Source organism: Phycodurus eques, chromosome 7, assembly GCF_024500275.1.
Source record: "Phycodurus eques isolate BA_2022a chromosome 7, UOR_Pequ_1.1, whole genome shotgun sequence".
NCBI lineage: Eukaryota > Metazoa > Chordata > Actinopteri > Syngnathiformes > Syngnathidae > Phycodurus > Phycodurus eques.
The window spans coordinates 28,577,071-28,593,181 of record NC_084531.1 but is presented as its reverse complement, the minus strand read 5'-3'; the positions used below and the strand labels follow the sequence as shown (position 1 = coordinate 28,593,181).

General features: G+C 41.2%; 1 protein-coding gene across 1 annotated transcript in view; it reads left to right on the top strand.

Annotated features, from left to right (window-relative positions):
* LOC133405362 (neurobeachin-like) overlaps positions 1 to 16,111 on the top strand; it is an 82,745-nt gene that overhangs the window by 22,572 nt on the left and 44,062 nt on the right. Inside the window, exons 2-8 of the mRNA XM_061682233.1 lie at positions 2,619 to 2,850; positions 4,089 to 4,189; positions 4,279 to 4,374; positions 6,262 to 6,383; positions 9,304 to 9,430; positions 11,903 to 12,022; positions 13,879 to 14,025. Coding sequence (XP_061538217.1) covers positions 2,619 to 2,850; positions 4,089 to 4,189; positions 4,279 to 4,374; positions 6,262 to 6,383; positions 9,304 to 9,430; positions 11,903 to 12,022; positions 13,879 to 14,025 — 945 coding nt within the window. The remainder of the gene's footprint in view (positions 1 to 2,618; positions 2,851 to 4,088; positions 4,190 to 4,278; positions 4,375 to 6,261; positions 6,384 to 9,303; positions 9,431 to 11,902; positions 12,023 to 13,878; positions 14,026 to 16,111) is intronic.

The window sequence follows — 16,111 nt, the reverse complement described above, 5'->3', positions numbered from 1 at the left end:
AGCGGCGTCGTAAGCTTTCTTCCGGAAGTAATGTCGGAAATAACATATGATACGAAAGTAATTGAAGATTTTGAGTAGAAAGGCTTACATTTCTCAGTTTAAAGAGCAAGAAAAACTTTCTTCTTGCTTTTCAATTCGTGAAAATCCTTTTTTTGTGTGTGCAGCCCAGCTTCATTTGCTGTAATCACTGTGATGTAATTAGACATGAGAAAAAAAATACAGATATTTTATAAATACAGCATAGGAATAGAAAAAGATTAGATGAAAAATACAGAACACTACTAAATATTAAAAAGAATATGTTAGAAGAATATACAGAAGTATTATACCAAATAATACACAATAGAAAGAAATAGACACAGTTGAAAACATCCCAAAAATATTAGACAGAAAATATACAAATGTTAGTGAAAAATAAACAAATACACAAATATCTAACACTCACCCCCGCCCCAAAAAAAAAAAAAAGAATTAGACCAATAAATTTACAAATATTAGAAGAAAATACACAAATATTTAACTAATACTACTTATGAGACAAAAACCTAAAAATATATAGACACAAATAGCAAACCATTATAAAATAATTAAGAAAATATTAGCCGGCGAAAGAAATAACATATCACTAATCAATCAATAATTCTGGAAAAAATAAAGCAAATATTAAAAAATAATGCAGAAATATTAGATCAAATCAAAACAAAGACAATTGGTTCAGCAAAATACAGAAAAAGTTGAGAAGTACAATGTACCCATGTTTGGTAGCAGCAAAATCTATGCATACAGTATGACGTCTTCTTCTTTGCCGTCTCCCTGTTCTTCGTTGTCTTCTTCCATGGTTTGCATCTTCATCTTTTTCTCTTCTAAAGTCAGCTGCTCCTCTCCGGGATGCTCAAAAGCAATAATTGTGATTTGAAAACGGAAATAGCGAGCGTCATCACGGTTTATCGGTCAAGGCATTTCATTGTGTAATGCAGCAAAAATGGAACGGTTGCTGTGTAATGCTCAGCTTCTCGTCTCCTTGAACTCCGCTGATGGCTTTTCATCGCACCTCTGCCATTAGCTGTCAATCTCCGGAATGCGCTCAGGCCCATTTTCCACCTCCACACTTTGATACCCGCCAATATGTTGTTGTCGCAGCGCTCCATATCTGTCTCACGCGCACACACACACACACACACACACACAGCATACGCGTCTGTGGCTGGCTAATTTCATGCTTGTTGAACTTGATGAACTGCATTATTGATTTGTTGTTTTCGACTTTCCTACTGATTATTTGTGACTAAAAAGGGGGGTCGGCGGCGGCACTTTTCATTAAAGAAGAGGCTGTTTTATTTTCACAGACAGTTAAGTTCTGATCAAAGCTTTTAGAGGGGAAAGTGATGACGACTCCGCTCACTGAAGGGAGATGGAATACCGTACGCCCGGGACGCCATGCCTCAATTAATGGGAATTATTTAATGCCTCACCTCGAAAAGATGACATGTTTTTCACCTCGACAGAGGAACAAAAATTGTCTGTCACAGTGTGACACGGTCGAAGTCTTCACAACAACAGCGGCTGTAGAGCATAAGTGGCATCTGTAAAGCTGACATTGCCTGTGCTGTTTTGTAGGAATACATGGCTTGAATGATGAATTGAGACTTCTTCTCTTTTGCCGAAACGCCGGCCGTAATTTACGCTTCAACGGGTCAGTTGATTCAAAAATAAATGTGGAGGAAATTCAAACATATGTTGTTAACATGGTAACGGCTAATTAACAGACTCTCCTGTTGCTCGGATCAATGGTCCAGAGTTACTCTTTTGACGGAGAACTGGATAGTTTGCTGTCGTCCTGGCGTTAGCTAGCAGGCTAGCTATTATGCTTTGCTAAATTATGCAAAGACAACCAGACCAAACCTTTTATACATACAGTAACGCGAGGAAATGTCTTCCACAAACCTGAGGATTAGTGATGGGGATCGAAAATGAATAATGTTTCCAGTTATTCAATTCCGAGGAATCATTTGTTGGTTTGTCTGATAGATGTCGCTTGTGATTCCTCTTTAGAAAAAAAAAAAAAAGGAACCAGGGCTTTTGACTAAGGCTCTGCTGCTGGCGAGGCCACTTAAAGCGCTTCGTTCTCAGCCCTGATTGGCTGCTCGCTGGCGAGGCAGCTCTGATGCTCACCTCTCTGTGATTTGCTCCTCCAACTCTGGTGGCAGCTTCTAAAAAAGTGGATTTCTATAAATGTACGGAAGGTATTTTGCAAAACCAGATCCATTTTTTTCAATTATTTTTGAAATTTCTGAATGAGTTTTGGATCAAGTTGAATGCAAAGGGGGCACTGTAACTGATACATATACAACGACTTACAACTTGCACTCGATTTTTATCCTCCTTCTGCTGGATTAATTTGTATTTTTGTTTTTTAAAAAATTTGGAAAAATAGCCACTGTAGATCTTTGGAGGTAATTTTGACGGCGCATCGTTTCAGTTCAGGTCAGTGGTAGCCGCTCACTTTTCTACCACCCAAAAGTACCCCGACGCCTATCGTTTACAAACATCTCGACACGGTCCACGGGCGGTTGGTAGTGCGCTCACGTCTGAGGCGTGCTTCTCATCTCGCTCTGCAGTTGGTGGCCGGCGAGTTCGACTTGGAGACCAACTTCATCATTCAAGACGCCGACGGCATCGGCTGCCTGCCGGCTCTGCTGGAGCACTGCGACGTCACCTGCCAGGCGGAGATCTGGAGCATGCTCACCGCCATGCTACGCAAGAGCGTCCGCAACTTGCACATGAGCGCCGAGGTGGAACTCATCCAGCAGCTGCTGCTCCGGATGAGCTCCGTCGACGACATGATTGCAGGTGCGAACTGTGAATTTCCTTAACCATTGCGAATTTTTCGAGAGAAAATACACACTTATTAGTGGGGGGAATGCAAATATAATTGAGAAATAAAACCCCAAAGAAATTGTAAAAAAAAAAAAAAAAAAAAAAAAAGACAAAAATTTGGAATTAGAAAACATATATGAAAAAACACAAGTATTAGGAAAAAAAATGACTAATATTAGAAAAATACACACAAATATAAAATAATAATATATAATACTTCTTTACAACTTTTACCCTATTTCTGGGCACCCACCGTTTGAAATGAAATTTTCGGTTCAGGTTTTTTACCATGCTATGTAAACAATAAATAAATTTTAGACAATAATTTAAAAAGTGACACAAAATATATACATACATATATGCATATGAGATTTATTTATATACAAATTACACAAAAATACACCAATTTTAGATAAAAATAGAAATGTTGGCAACAATAATAAATATTAGAAGTAACAATAAAACTGATTGCTTTTACATCTTCAGTGAAGGAAAATGTTGTCAAATGCCGTCATTTTTAACAAAATAAATATATTAGTCGGAAAATAACCAAATATTAGATGAAAATACAACAAATATTTCAAAATGCACAGATGTTTGACGAAAAAGGATAAGTTGAAAAACACACAAATATTTGGAAAACATATCCAAACATGAGAAAAATACAACACATTTGATAAAAACTGACATTTTAGATGAAAAATATATCGTTGGAAAAATATACAACTACTAGAATAAAATGGAACAATGTGAGAAAAAAAAAGACACAATTACAAAACTATCTATCTATCTATCTATCTATCTATCTATCTATCTATATAATATTAACAATTATTATACAATTTATCGAAAAAATACAGAAACAGTAAAGTAGTGTAGTTGGAAAATACACAAATTTAATAGAACACAACTATTAAATTAAAATAGACAAATATTTTGGGGGGGAAATATATATATATTTGAAACAATTACCCAAAAATATATGAACTGGTTGTTTTTTCATGGTCCATCAAGGAAATCTTTCGTGTCAGAAGACGACTTCAGAGATTCATTTCAACAGCGAGATCTGAAAAGCACGGAAATAAAAGTGTTGACCTCTTGTCTCATATTCATCTTTTGACATCGAAGCCTAAAAACACTTTTGCAGGGGTGCGCATGCTGGTACTTTGTCTTGTTTGAATGCTTGTGAACCTCGGGTGATGTCTTTCAAGACTTGCTGGTGGAAATGCTGGGCGTGCTGGCCAGCTACAGCATCACGGTACAGGAGGTGAAGCTGCTTTTCAGCATGCTACAAGGGGAAGGCGGCCTCTGGGTGAGTGACCACACGCAAAAAAAAAACAGATGCCGCGTTGGTTGGACGACGAGAATCTGGGAATATCTTCTTTTGCACCCCCTACGCAGCCCAGACATGCGGTCAAAATGCTGGCGGTGCTCAAGCAGATGCCCCAGAGACACGGACCGGACTCCTTTTTCAACTTCCCCGGTCGCAGTGCTGCTGTAAGTCGGAGCGCTTCTTTAAATCTCTCTCGGACAAAACGCAACAAGACATGAATAAATATATGGAAACTAATTAATCCATTAATCCAGCCTTTTGTTTTTCAAAAAAACAAAACAAAACAGTTTTTTTGTTGACTCACAAGTTAAACAAGTCATCCATCTTCTCACCTCCCGAAGCGTACCACAAATCCAAAACAAAGCCTGTACCCCTCAAAACAGTGTTCCCTAGTTCAGAAAAGTTCCCATTTTACAGTACATTCCTCCGACACCACAGGCAGGGAACATTCTTTGAAACACACACAGAAAAACCAAACCTTTTTAATGTTGTTAAAAAAAAAAAGAAAAAAAAAATATATATATATTCCTATTAAAGATAAGGGGCGTAATAAGTTGTGCCTCAGGTGTCGCATTTAAAAACAAACAAATATCATTCCGGCGTAAAAATGAGTTCATCAATAACGAATAACAAGTAGTTGTGAAACTGCACAAACATTTATTTTATTTTATTTTTTTTTACATGAGGTTTCTCTGGGAAATGAGCTCAAAAACATTGACAACACACAAGTCGCTCCAAATAAAATACCGTGCTTTCGTTTTTTGTACACCGCCTAACGAAAGTCTCGTAAAAAGCACACAGTTCCCATCTTCATCGCATTTGCCAAACAACATTTTCTTAAAGCAGATAAATTCCGAGTATCCGATATGCATCGTTTTAAACTGTTTGTTATATTAATAATGAATAAACCTCGATGCAAAAAGGATGTCAGTAGAGGTTAGATTTATTTTCAAAAAGGCTGAACACTTAATACACATTTAGCAGGCGCTGGATTTATTGTACTGAGTAAGGTGTTTATTTATGTCAGAAAATGATCCAGAGTGCGGAAGAGGAATGTTTATGTGCGCTAAGCCAACAGTTTTCGCATTTGCATAGCTGTAAAACATGTAAAAATATGTCTCGTTGCTTACTTTAAGGAAGTGTGTGCGCATCTACTTAGCACAAATGACACTCCCTGTCCATAATAACCACGTAGCATCCCTTGCATGATGTCTTTTGGTTCCCCACAAGAAGAAAACGTTGACGTGTGAGCGGGAGCTTTGATGTGCAAGGCTATGCTAGGCTATGCTATGCTATGCTATGCTATGCCATGCGTAGCGGGTGTGTGTGTTCGTGTGAGTGTGTTTTGCGTTTAAACGTGGGGATGGGATGGGACGGCTGGGTTGTTGTATATCTCTTGCTATTTTAATTGCCTGTTTTTTTATCTCTGTGGGTTTTTTTTTTAAATGTATGAAGCATAAGCATATATGCAATATAAAAAGAAATGATCATTTGATTTGATTCAGATGCGTCAGCCACAACATAAACATCTTTGCTTGGTTTGCCCTGCTCGTAAATTGCAGCGCGACAATAAACTTCAGTATTAGAACTGAGAAGCTGATTCCTTGAATTATTTCGTATAAAACCGGAGAGCTGCCTGGTGGTGTGCAAAGGGAGGGGGCATCAATGTTTTTTTTGGTTAAACTTGGGGTTTATGATTGGCATTTTAAATGGTGGCGGCTTTGTGTTTGAATGTGATTGGTTAATTCACATTCCCACACTTGTGCAACAACATTCTTTTAGTCGTTTATTTTTACTTCCCTTCTAGAAAATATATATATATATATATATATTTTTTTTTTTTAAATGTATTTGGTTGTATGGTTATAGGTCAAATTAATTTGTGGTAAAAATTTGGAACTGATTTTGTCTTGTTCTCAGTTTTTATGTCACAAAAAACCTGGCGTTTGAACCGGGGTGTGTGGACATTTGATATCCACTGTGTAATCACAAGAAGACTTCCGAGCGCTCGCTCCGCGACATCACCGTGACGACGTCCTTTGTCCCCGCAGGCCATCGCTTTACCTCCCATCGCCAAGTGGCCTTACCAGAACGGCTTCACCTTCAACACCTGGTTCCGAATGGATCCCTTAAACAACATCAACGTGGACAAGGACAAGCCCTATCTCTACTGGTAAGCACACAAAAAAAACCATATTTGCATGTCCAGTGTCTTCCCATCTGCACTTTGCTGCCCCCCACCCCCTCCCCTCCGCTAATCATACTAATTACTTTAGCGTCGCATTGGAGCTGGTTCTTGCTGGTCTCAGGAGACCTGCAAATATAGCAGCTCAGTCACAGACTTCCTGTTTGAAACCCCTCCCTGACCTCACGTCTGAGTAGATTAGGAGTACACGCTGTGTTTTGTCAAGGTCGAAATGGTCTTTCTCTCGCAGTATAAAGCCCACACCGATGTTCGGGGAATATTAAAGGACTTGGAAAGGTTCATTGTGTCGTAGAATATTGGTCTTAAATAGTCGTTAACGGTGTGCCTCCTCTGGTTGCTTTTAACCCTCAGCCGGATCACGGATGTTTCGTTGAAAAGATTTTCATCTGAGAGGGCCGCGTTGCGGGCTTCGCTGCCATAAAAAGAAGGAATAGTGGTTAAGCTTTTATGTATTCAGGTGGCAGCAGAGTGTGATATATGTCAAGCTAATCTTCACAGCTCAGTGGCAGGCCGTGTCAACAAGAGGGAAAGCGTGTTGACTTCAAAAGCGGGATCGGGGGTTCTCGCTTTTCAGAGTTCAGAGCGCGAGAACGCTGTGAGGCTATGCGTCAGCCGCAACGTAAACAACACCTGTTTCCGAATTGTAGTACGACTATAATACATGTATGTTCTCCTTCAAAGGTTTTGGAACGGTGGCATTAATAGCAATCGTTTATGCTCAGTTTCAGGTTGAGTCTTGACCGTGCCAATTAAATTCAGAAAGGATGTACTATTTCGGTTCAGGTTTCATTCGAACAGACGTGAGGCCCCCAGCGTTTAACATCTTATGCCTTAATCAAACTACAGGATTTTAGCCCCGATATTCGCCCGATAAGCTATTGCACCCGATTTCCCACATCGGGCCCGACATATTTTGTCAGGAACGACAAAGCTTCTTCTAGTGTGACATGATCCAAAACCGATGATTTGGCCCTTCGATAGTCCTACGATGCCAAAATGAAAAGTCTAGCATGTTTGATTTTTTTTGGGATATCTTCCGTCAACGATACCAACGACAGCCATCCGACAGCGTACCTTGACGTCGACCAGTAGGATTGTGTATTGTGACCGGCTCGTCGTACCCGTGTTTGCTCTTGTCAACATCCTGGGTCGCCGTTGTCAACATTTATTCATACGCACAAACCAATGTCTACAGAAGCTTTAGAGCATGATACAACAGAACGCCGGCATGTTTACGTACAACCGGTAGTGCTAGCCCTAGCTTGCTAGGCTACATAAAGTTTTTTTCGCCTGCTTGCCAGCCAAATCATATTAAAAGTACGCGAACATACCTCAAGCAATCCTCGAATGAACGTCCTCTCTCTCAAGCACCGGTGATGACCACCGCACTTTTTTCCTCATTTTGTTCACCCCCACGCGCGGAATACATTGGCGCGGGGTGTTGTGGTTGTCACCGTAGTAACCAGTGTATCCGGTCACGTTGACCGGTGACACGTTATCTGGTTCCGCCTCTCCGACAGTGTTCGATTAGTCAAGTTAAAGTCCAGTGATCATAAAAGCGATACATGTCGTGTAGCATTGCCACTCTCATACGACAAGATGTTATCCCAGTAGTCTGACAATCGGGAAAAACACACATTTGACTTGTAGTCTGATCCAGGCATAAGGTGTTGCAGTATTTGCAAGCATATCATTGCCCACGGCTTGCCAAAAGACGTTGGGGCAGTGTTGCAAAATTGCCGCCTGTCCTTGACTGTAGTTCAACGCCAGTTTGAAAAGGTTTATGGCTGTCGCACTGCTCCAAGGCGTGGAATAATTTATGCTATCCAGGTTGTTTGAAACAGACGCTCATCTCGGCAAACCCTGCAGTGGAACACCACTTATTAAAACAGCGAACTTCTAGAGCAGGCATTCGCGCAAAGCCGGGGAAAGTCTATCCTGCGGGCTGCACTGGAACGAAAGTTGAATTAGCAGACGCTCCTGAGAGTGATAAAGTGAAAAATGTACTTTTCGGACACCCTGTGTTGAATAGTTAGCGGTCTAACCACCCAGACAACCAGAGAGCTGTCTACGGGTGAAAACCAAGCAATTGTGAGGCCGAGACAAGATGGCAAATCTTTCCAAAGCGTGCCGAGGGGGCTGATGCTTTTATAACTAATACGTAATCTCAAGAAGAGGTCAGAGCGCTAGCAGCGCAATGGGTGCGACACGTTGAGGATGATCTCAGTGGGAGGCGTTTACCGTGGGCTGCGCTGAAGATGGGTGCCATAGATCCAAAGAGCATGGGAGGAGCGGAGAGTCCCTTCATTTTGCTCTATTGTAATGTTTTCACAATACCAAAAATTCCGACTTACGTAGACCCTGCAGTTCAGCTATTAAACATTTTCAAACGAAAATACAATGATTCTCGGAGCTGCTGAGATTTACAGCCTTGTTTAAAATATATACATTGCTTCACAGAAGATAGATTACAGTCACAAAACGTAGATGTGCGGAAAACCAGCACACATTTGTCTTTTTTTCCTGTCTGATTTATTGTTTGGATAATTCATAATAGCCTCAGTTGAAAGTAAATCAAAAACGCCTCAGTAAAAATTATGCTCAGTGGAGTACAGTACATTGAGTCATTTGTGTGAAGGCTGCCTATATTTAAATGTACTGTAGTAGTAAATTGAATTCAGTTCATTTGGATTTACTCTATACTTTGCTTTTCCAACATGATTTCTCCAAGTTTTTGTCATTGTTTTCAGTTCAAGTTGGTGGTAGTCACTCGCTTTCTGCCACCCGGAACAAATATTACGAAATGGTTTCGAGCTACTGAAATGACATTACATTTCAATTGGAAACTGCACTTAATAAACATATTATTGTCCATTTCTGCATGTAGCTTCCGCACCAGCAAAGGCATCGGCTACTCGGCGCATTTTGTCGGCAACTGCCTGATCGTCACGTCTCTGAAATCCAAAGGGAAAGGTTTCCAGCACTGCGTAAAATACGATTTCCAGCCCAGGAAGGTGAGTGCAACTTTTGCCATTTTAATGACGCCTCTCAGCTGCTCCTTTTTTCTTTTTCTCAAATCAATAAATAATACAACAACAAGAGTCCTCACGCCATATCAGCTCACATTTGATCAATTTACAACGAGTAAAATAGCAGTTCTGGAAGAATATGAAGAAGAATTGTGTTCGTAATATATTATACTGTATGTGTAGAGATGATAACACACCATTTTTGAAGTGTTATTTTACGTGTTATCTATACTTGTTTACTTGCTTTGACACAAATGGCACCTGTTATTCTTAAACAGCTAAGAAAAAAACACACAGGTGGCTACTTTTTCAGAAGTGAATTTGATATGTGCAGCTAATTTACATGATTTCTTCTTAACTGCAATCGCTGCTCTAAATGAAGCCAGACTGCAAATCGGCTGTATTTGTCTTCTTTTTTTTTTTTTTTTTTGCCTTTCCTTGGGCAAGATGATATTTACAAACCCCAATACTAATGAAGTTGGGACGTTGTAGAAAATGTAAATTAAAAACAGAATCCTATGATTTGCAAATCCTTTTCAACCTATCTTCAGTTGAATACACTACAAAGACAATGTATTTAATTTTCAAAGTGAAACATTTGGTTTTCTGCAAATATTCACTCATTTTGAATTTGATTCCCACAACACGTTCCAAAAGATGTTTACCACTGTGTTACAGCGCCCTTTCCTTTAAAGAAAATTCAATAAGCGTATGGGAACTGAGGACACTAATAGTTGAAACTTTGAAGGTGGAATTCTTTCCCATTCTTGCTTGATGTTCAACTTCAGTTGCTCAATAATCCGGTGTCTCCGTTGTCACATTTTGTGCTTCATAATGCGCTTTCACAAATTTTCAATGGGCGACAGGTCAGTTCAGTCTACGCGCACTCTTTTACCACGAAACCACACTGTTTAACGCATGCAGAATGTGGCTTGGCGTTGTCTTGCTGAAACAAGCAGGGACATCCCTTAAAAAGTCGCTGCTTGGATGGCAGCATATGTTGCTCCAAAACCTGTATGTACCTTTCTGTATTAACGTTACCCATGCCACGGGCACTAACACCCATCATACCATAACAGATGCTAGCTTTTGAGCTTTGGGCTGTAACAATCCAGGTGGTCATTTTCCTCTTTCGCCCGGAAGACACAACGTCCATGATTTCCAAAAACAATTTGAAATGTGGACTTGTCAGACCACAGCACACTTTTCCACTTTGTGTCATTCCATCTCAGATGAGTATGGGTCCAGAGAAGCCTTCAGCATTTCCATGTGTCTCGCTTTGCATGGTAGAGTTTTAATTTCCATTTGTAGATGTAGCGACAAACTGTGTTAACTGACAATGGTTTTCTGAGGTTTTCCTGAGCCCAAGTGCAGGAAATATCCTTTACACAATGATGCCAGTTTTTAATGCAATGCCACCTGAGGGATCGAAGGTCACGTCATTCAATGTTGGTTTTCGGGCTTGCTGCTTTTGTGCAGTTTTTTTATAGATTTTTTGATGACATTATGGACAGTTGATGATGAAATCGCTAAATTATTTGCAATTGTACATTGAGAAATGTTCTTAACCTGCTGGACTATTTGCTCATGCAGTTGTTCACAAAGTGGCGAACTTTGCCCCATCCTTACTTGTGAACAACTGAGCCTTTTGGGGGTGCTCCATTAATAGCCAATCATGATGCCCACCTGTTTCCAATTAACCTGTTCACCTGTGGGACGTTCCAAACAGAAAAAAAAAATATAATAATAAGGTTAATCAGTTTGAACATGAAATATCTTGTCTTTGTTGTGTATTCAATTGAATATAAGTTGAAAAGGATTTACAAATCATAGTATTCTGTTTTTATGAATGTTTTACGCAACATCCCAACGTTAGAATTGGGGTTTGTAAAATATATCGCTGGATCTCAGAACTTCCTGGGGCAATCCTTGTGACTGCTTTTTTTTTTTTTTTGTCTTTTCATTGTGCATATGTTTTGGCGTCATCATAACAGAAGTAAAGCATTATTTTTCCCTACAAACATAATGTGAGGAAAAACTTTACATTTTTTGAAAGGATTCAATCTGTGGCGGCACGGTGGGCGACTGGTTAGAGCGTCAGCCTCACAGTTCTGAGGTGCGGGGTTCAATCCCCGTCCCCGCCTGTGTGGAGTTTGCATGTTCTCCCCGTACCTGCGTGGGTTTTCTCCGGGCACTCCGGTTTCCTCACACATCCCAAAAACATGCATAAATTAGAGACTCTAAATTGCCCGGAGGTGTGACTGTGAGTGCGAATGTTTGTTTGTATGTGCCCTGCGATTGTCTGGCAACCAGTTCAGGGTGTACCCCGCCTCCTGCCCGATGACAGCTGGGATAGGCTCCAGCACGCCCGCGACCCTAGTGAGGAGAAGCGGCTCAGAAAATGGATGGATGGATGGATGGATTCAATCTGTGACTTTGCTCTTTTTCCTTCCTCAGTGGTACATGATCAGCATTGTCCACGTCTACAGCCGCTGGAGGAACAGCGAGATCCGTTGCTACGTCAACGGCCAACTGGTTTCTTACGGAGACATGGCCTGGCACGTCAACACAAATGATGCAAGTGCACTGTGCTTCTTTCATAAAAGTATATAGTTATATATATGCATGTCAACACGCCTACATCTTCAGCAGTGCCCATTTGTTGAATTAGCTCAGATTTATCTGAAGAAATTTGTCTTCCATTCGGGTCCCGAGCATGAATATTCATATGCTAACCAGATGCGTTACAGCGAAGTAAAAGAGTGATGATCGCAAATGCAGGGGGAGTGGGTGGGTGGTTGGTTGGGTGGGTGGCTTGAGCGAGATTTCCACTCTCCGGCCCATTTGCATGTTGCAATGAGGGATAAACAGCTTCACATTTACACTCTCGCACTCAGCAGACTGCTTAAACGACCGGCATGCTACTCCATCGCATTAACTACAGCCATCGCTAATGTGGAAAGGAAGAGTTGGAGGATTTTCATTAATTTTTTTATTTGTTATTTTATCACGCTTGGAAATGTATATTTATGGCACCTGCATCACAGACGTAACAAGTTAGCAGCTAGTGGAGCCGAAACAGAGGCGACACTATGCCTGTGTGTCAGGAAGTTCTCAAACTGGGCGGTCAGCAAAATAATTTCAGTAAATTATGGTGTCATATCTTATAAAAAAGTGCGTACAATACCTACACGTTGCGACCAACACGCCAATAAAACGACACTAATAAACCAATTACTCCTTCCTAGTTCAGCTTTTGGTTAATTAAAAACTCTGACATGACTGTGATGTATCACATCAATCAGACATCCTTGCATTAATCGAGTAAAAATTTTTTTAAGAACATAAGGCGGATTATGACAGGATTTCTTATTTCTTTGAGAACAAAAGGCACACGTTTTTCGAGAAAATACTCTTATTTTTTTGTGTGGGGAATAATGGCCCATTTTCCATAATTAAAGGTGCAATATCACATAAATACATTTGTATTTTTGAAAATCACTTGTCAAAGTATAAATAGGAAAATTCAGATTGATATAAACAATCTGGTTAGGTCATCACCGTAGTAAGGGAGCTTATAGAACTGAGGCCCCCTTTCAGTTTTGGCAGCTCGGTAATGAAGTGCTGCCTCCGTGAATGAAAATAAAGTCAACGTTTGCAAACCACTCATTTTTTCAGACTCGGGGCTCAACAAGTAGCTCTGCCCCCGGTCGTCATGGTGACAAAAGCCACATTGACCCCACAGTAGAGGGCGGGTGGGGTGAGCAATCTCTCATTTTCATTAGACGGTACCGCCCCCTCAAAACAGGCTCCTCCAAAACACTTCGACGGCTGGTTGCACTCACTTTTTCAGACTCGGGGCTCAACAGGTCACCTTGCAGTTTGTCGTCGTGGTAACGAAAGCCACAAGGGGCGAGCTAATTTGCATGAGACTCCGACTGCTCCCTCAAAACGGGCGAGTTCAAGGGAGACAAGAAATAAAATGTGCTGCGATTCTTGATCCTTGGGGTATTGTGACGAAAGCATGTCAGACGCGTTCTCAGGTGACCTGCGAACTGTTTGAAATTGTGCGAAGAACCACCTGAGGTCAAATAACTCTCCAAATAGCACAATGAGAGAGAGGTCGCAATGGCAGCTGGTTTCATTCCAAATGAAATCATCGCAGTATTCCCCATTTCCCATTTCCCAAACATCTATACTGATTCCTAATTTGTGAAAATGGATTTTTGTCCTGTCGGGATTCGAGCTACAGCGCGGAACATTGCATTTATGATTATCTAAGGTCAACGTGTCGGTGGACCTTTCATCAGAAGAGAAGTGAAGGGATCAGAGGCACTCAGCAGGGAAATGAATTTGAAAAGTCTACTCCATCATTGTTAAAAGTGAACGTCCCGAGCTTTGAAACGATGTCTCCTCCTGCGCTGGCCTCTCAGAGTTACGAAAAGTGCTTCCTGGGCTCCTCGGAGACGGCGGACGCCAACCGAGTCTTCTGCGGGCAGCTGGGCGCCGTCTACGTGTTCGGCGAAGCTTTGAATCCGGCGCAGATCTTCGCCATCCATCAGCTCGGTCCGGGCTACAAGGTATGATGACCTTCTTTTAATCTGTTAAAACAACAACAACAACAAAACTCAATGATGCTCTGCTGTTGTGTGTTGCATAGCCTCCATCCTGGTTAGCACAAACCATAAATGACCTTCTGGGGAATAACTACATGATACACAGCATCGTGAAACTCTGAGGGCAGAATGTTTTATGACTCAGCCAGTTCTTCATATTTGTTTTAAGTAGTCGTTTGTCCTTTCTTATATTTTAGTTCCATGATGGTTTTAGTTTGCGCATACAGTTGATCAGTCTACACCATTGCACACACCCTCACAATGGTACACATAATATTCAATCAATACCTCAAAACTATATTTTCATCGTTTGTAACGATCCCTTGGATTGGGTGGCATCAGATGATTTTGGTACATATCTATTCCACCTTTTTCACTGAATTTCACCGAACTCATTATAAATCAAGGTCCCACTTGATTTGTTTTTAGTGAAAAAGGTGGCTGGACAAATTAATAGATGTGAACCTACATCATGTCCCATAAAGGGAAACTGGGGCAAATTTTTCCCCACTTTCCAGGGGGCGCTGGAGTGAGTTTTTCAGGGTGCTGAGGGCACCTAACATCCATATATCGAGATAAACAGTGGGTACAGGAAGTTTTCAGACCACCTTAAATTTTTCACTCTTTGTTATATTGAAACTATTTGTTAAAAAAAATTAAGTTCATTTTCCCCCTCATTAATGTACACACCATACCGTACCATATTGACAGAAAAAAAACATCCTTTTTGAAATTTTTGCTGATTTATTAAAGAAGAAAAACTGAAATATCACCCAGCCATAAGTATTCAGACCCTTTGCTGTGACACTCATATATTTAAGTCGGGTGCTGTCCATTTCTTCTGATCGTCCTTAAAATGGTTCTACACCTTCGTTGGAGTCCCGCTGTGTTTGATGATACTGATCGGACTTGATTAGGAAAGCCACACCCCTGTCTACATAAGACCTTACAGCTCACAGTGCATGTCAGAGCAAATGAGAATCATGAGGTCAAAGGAACTGCCTGAAGAGCTCAGACTAAGAGCACAGTGGCCTCCATAATTCTGAAATGGAAGACGTTTGGGACGGTCAGAACCCTTCCTAGAGCTGGCCGTCCGGCCAAACTGAGCAATCGGGGGAGAAGAGCCTTGGTGCGACATGTAAAGAAGAACCCAAAGATCACTGTGGCTGAGCTCCAGTGATGCAGTCGGGAGATGGGAGAAAGTTCTAGAAAGTCAACCATCACTGCAGCCCTCCACCAGTCTGGGCTTTACGGCAGAGTGGCCCGACGGAAGCCTCTCCTCATTGCAAGACACATGAAAGCCCGCATGGAGGTTGCTAAAAAACACCTGAAGGACTCCCAAGATGGTGAGAAATAAGATTCTCTGGTCTGATGAGACCAAGATAGAAATTGTTGGCCTTAATTCCAAGTGGCATGTGTGGAGAAAACCAGGCACTGCTCATCACCTGTCCAATACAGTCCCAACAGTGAAGCGTGGTGGTGGCAGCATCATGCTGTGGGGGTGTTTTTCAGCTGCAGGGACAGGGAGACTGGTTGCAATCGAAGAAAAGATGAATGTGGCCAAGTACAGGGATATCCTGGATGAAAACCTTCCCCAGAGTGCTCAGAACCTCAGACTGGGCCGAAGGGTCACCTTCAAAAAAGATGACTCTAAGCACACAGCTAAAATACCGAAGAAGTGGCTTCAGAACAACTCTGTGACTGTTTTTGAATGGCCCAGTCAGAGCCCTGACTTAAACCCAATTGGGCATCTCTGGAAAGACTTGAAAATGGCTACCCACCAACGTTCGCCATCCAACCTGACAGAACTGGAAAGGCTCTGCAAGGAGGAATGGCAGAGGATCCCCAAATCCAGGTTTGAAAAAATTGTTGCATCATTCCCAAAAAGACTCACGGCTGTATTAGCGCAAAAGGGTGCTTCTACAAATACTGAAAAATGGGTCTGAATACTTATGGCTGTGTGATATTTCAGTTTTTCTTTTTTTAATAAATCTGCAAAAATGTCAACAATTCCGTTTTTTCTGTCAATATGGGATGCTGTGTGCACACT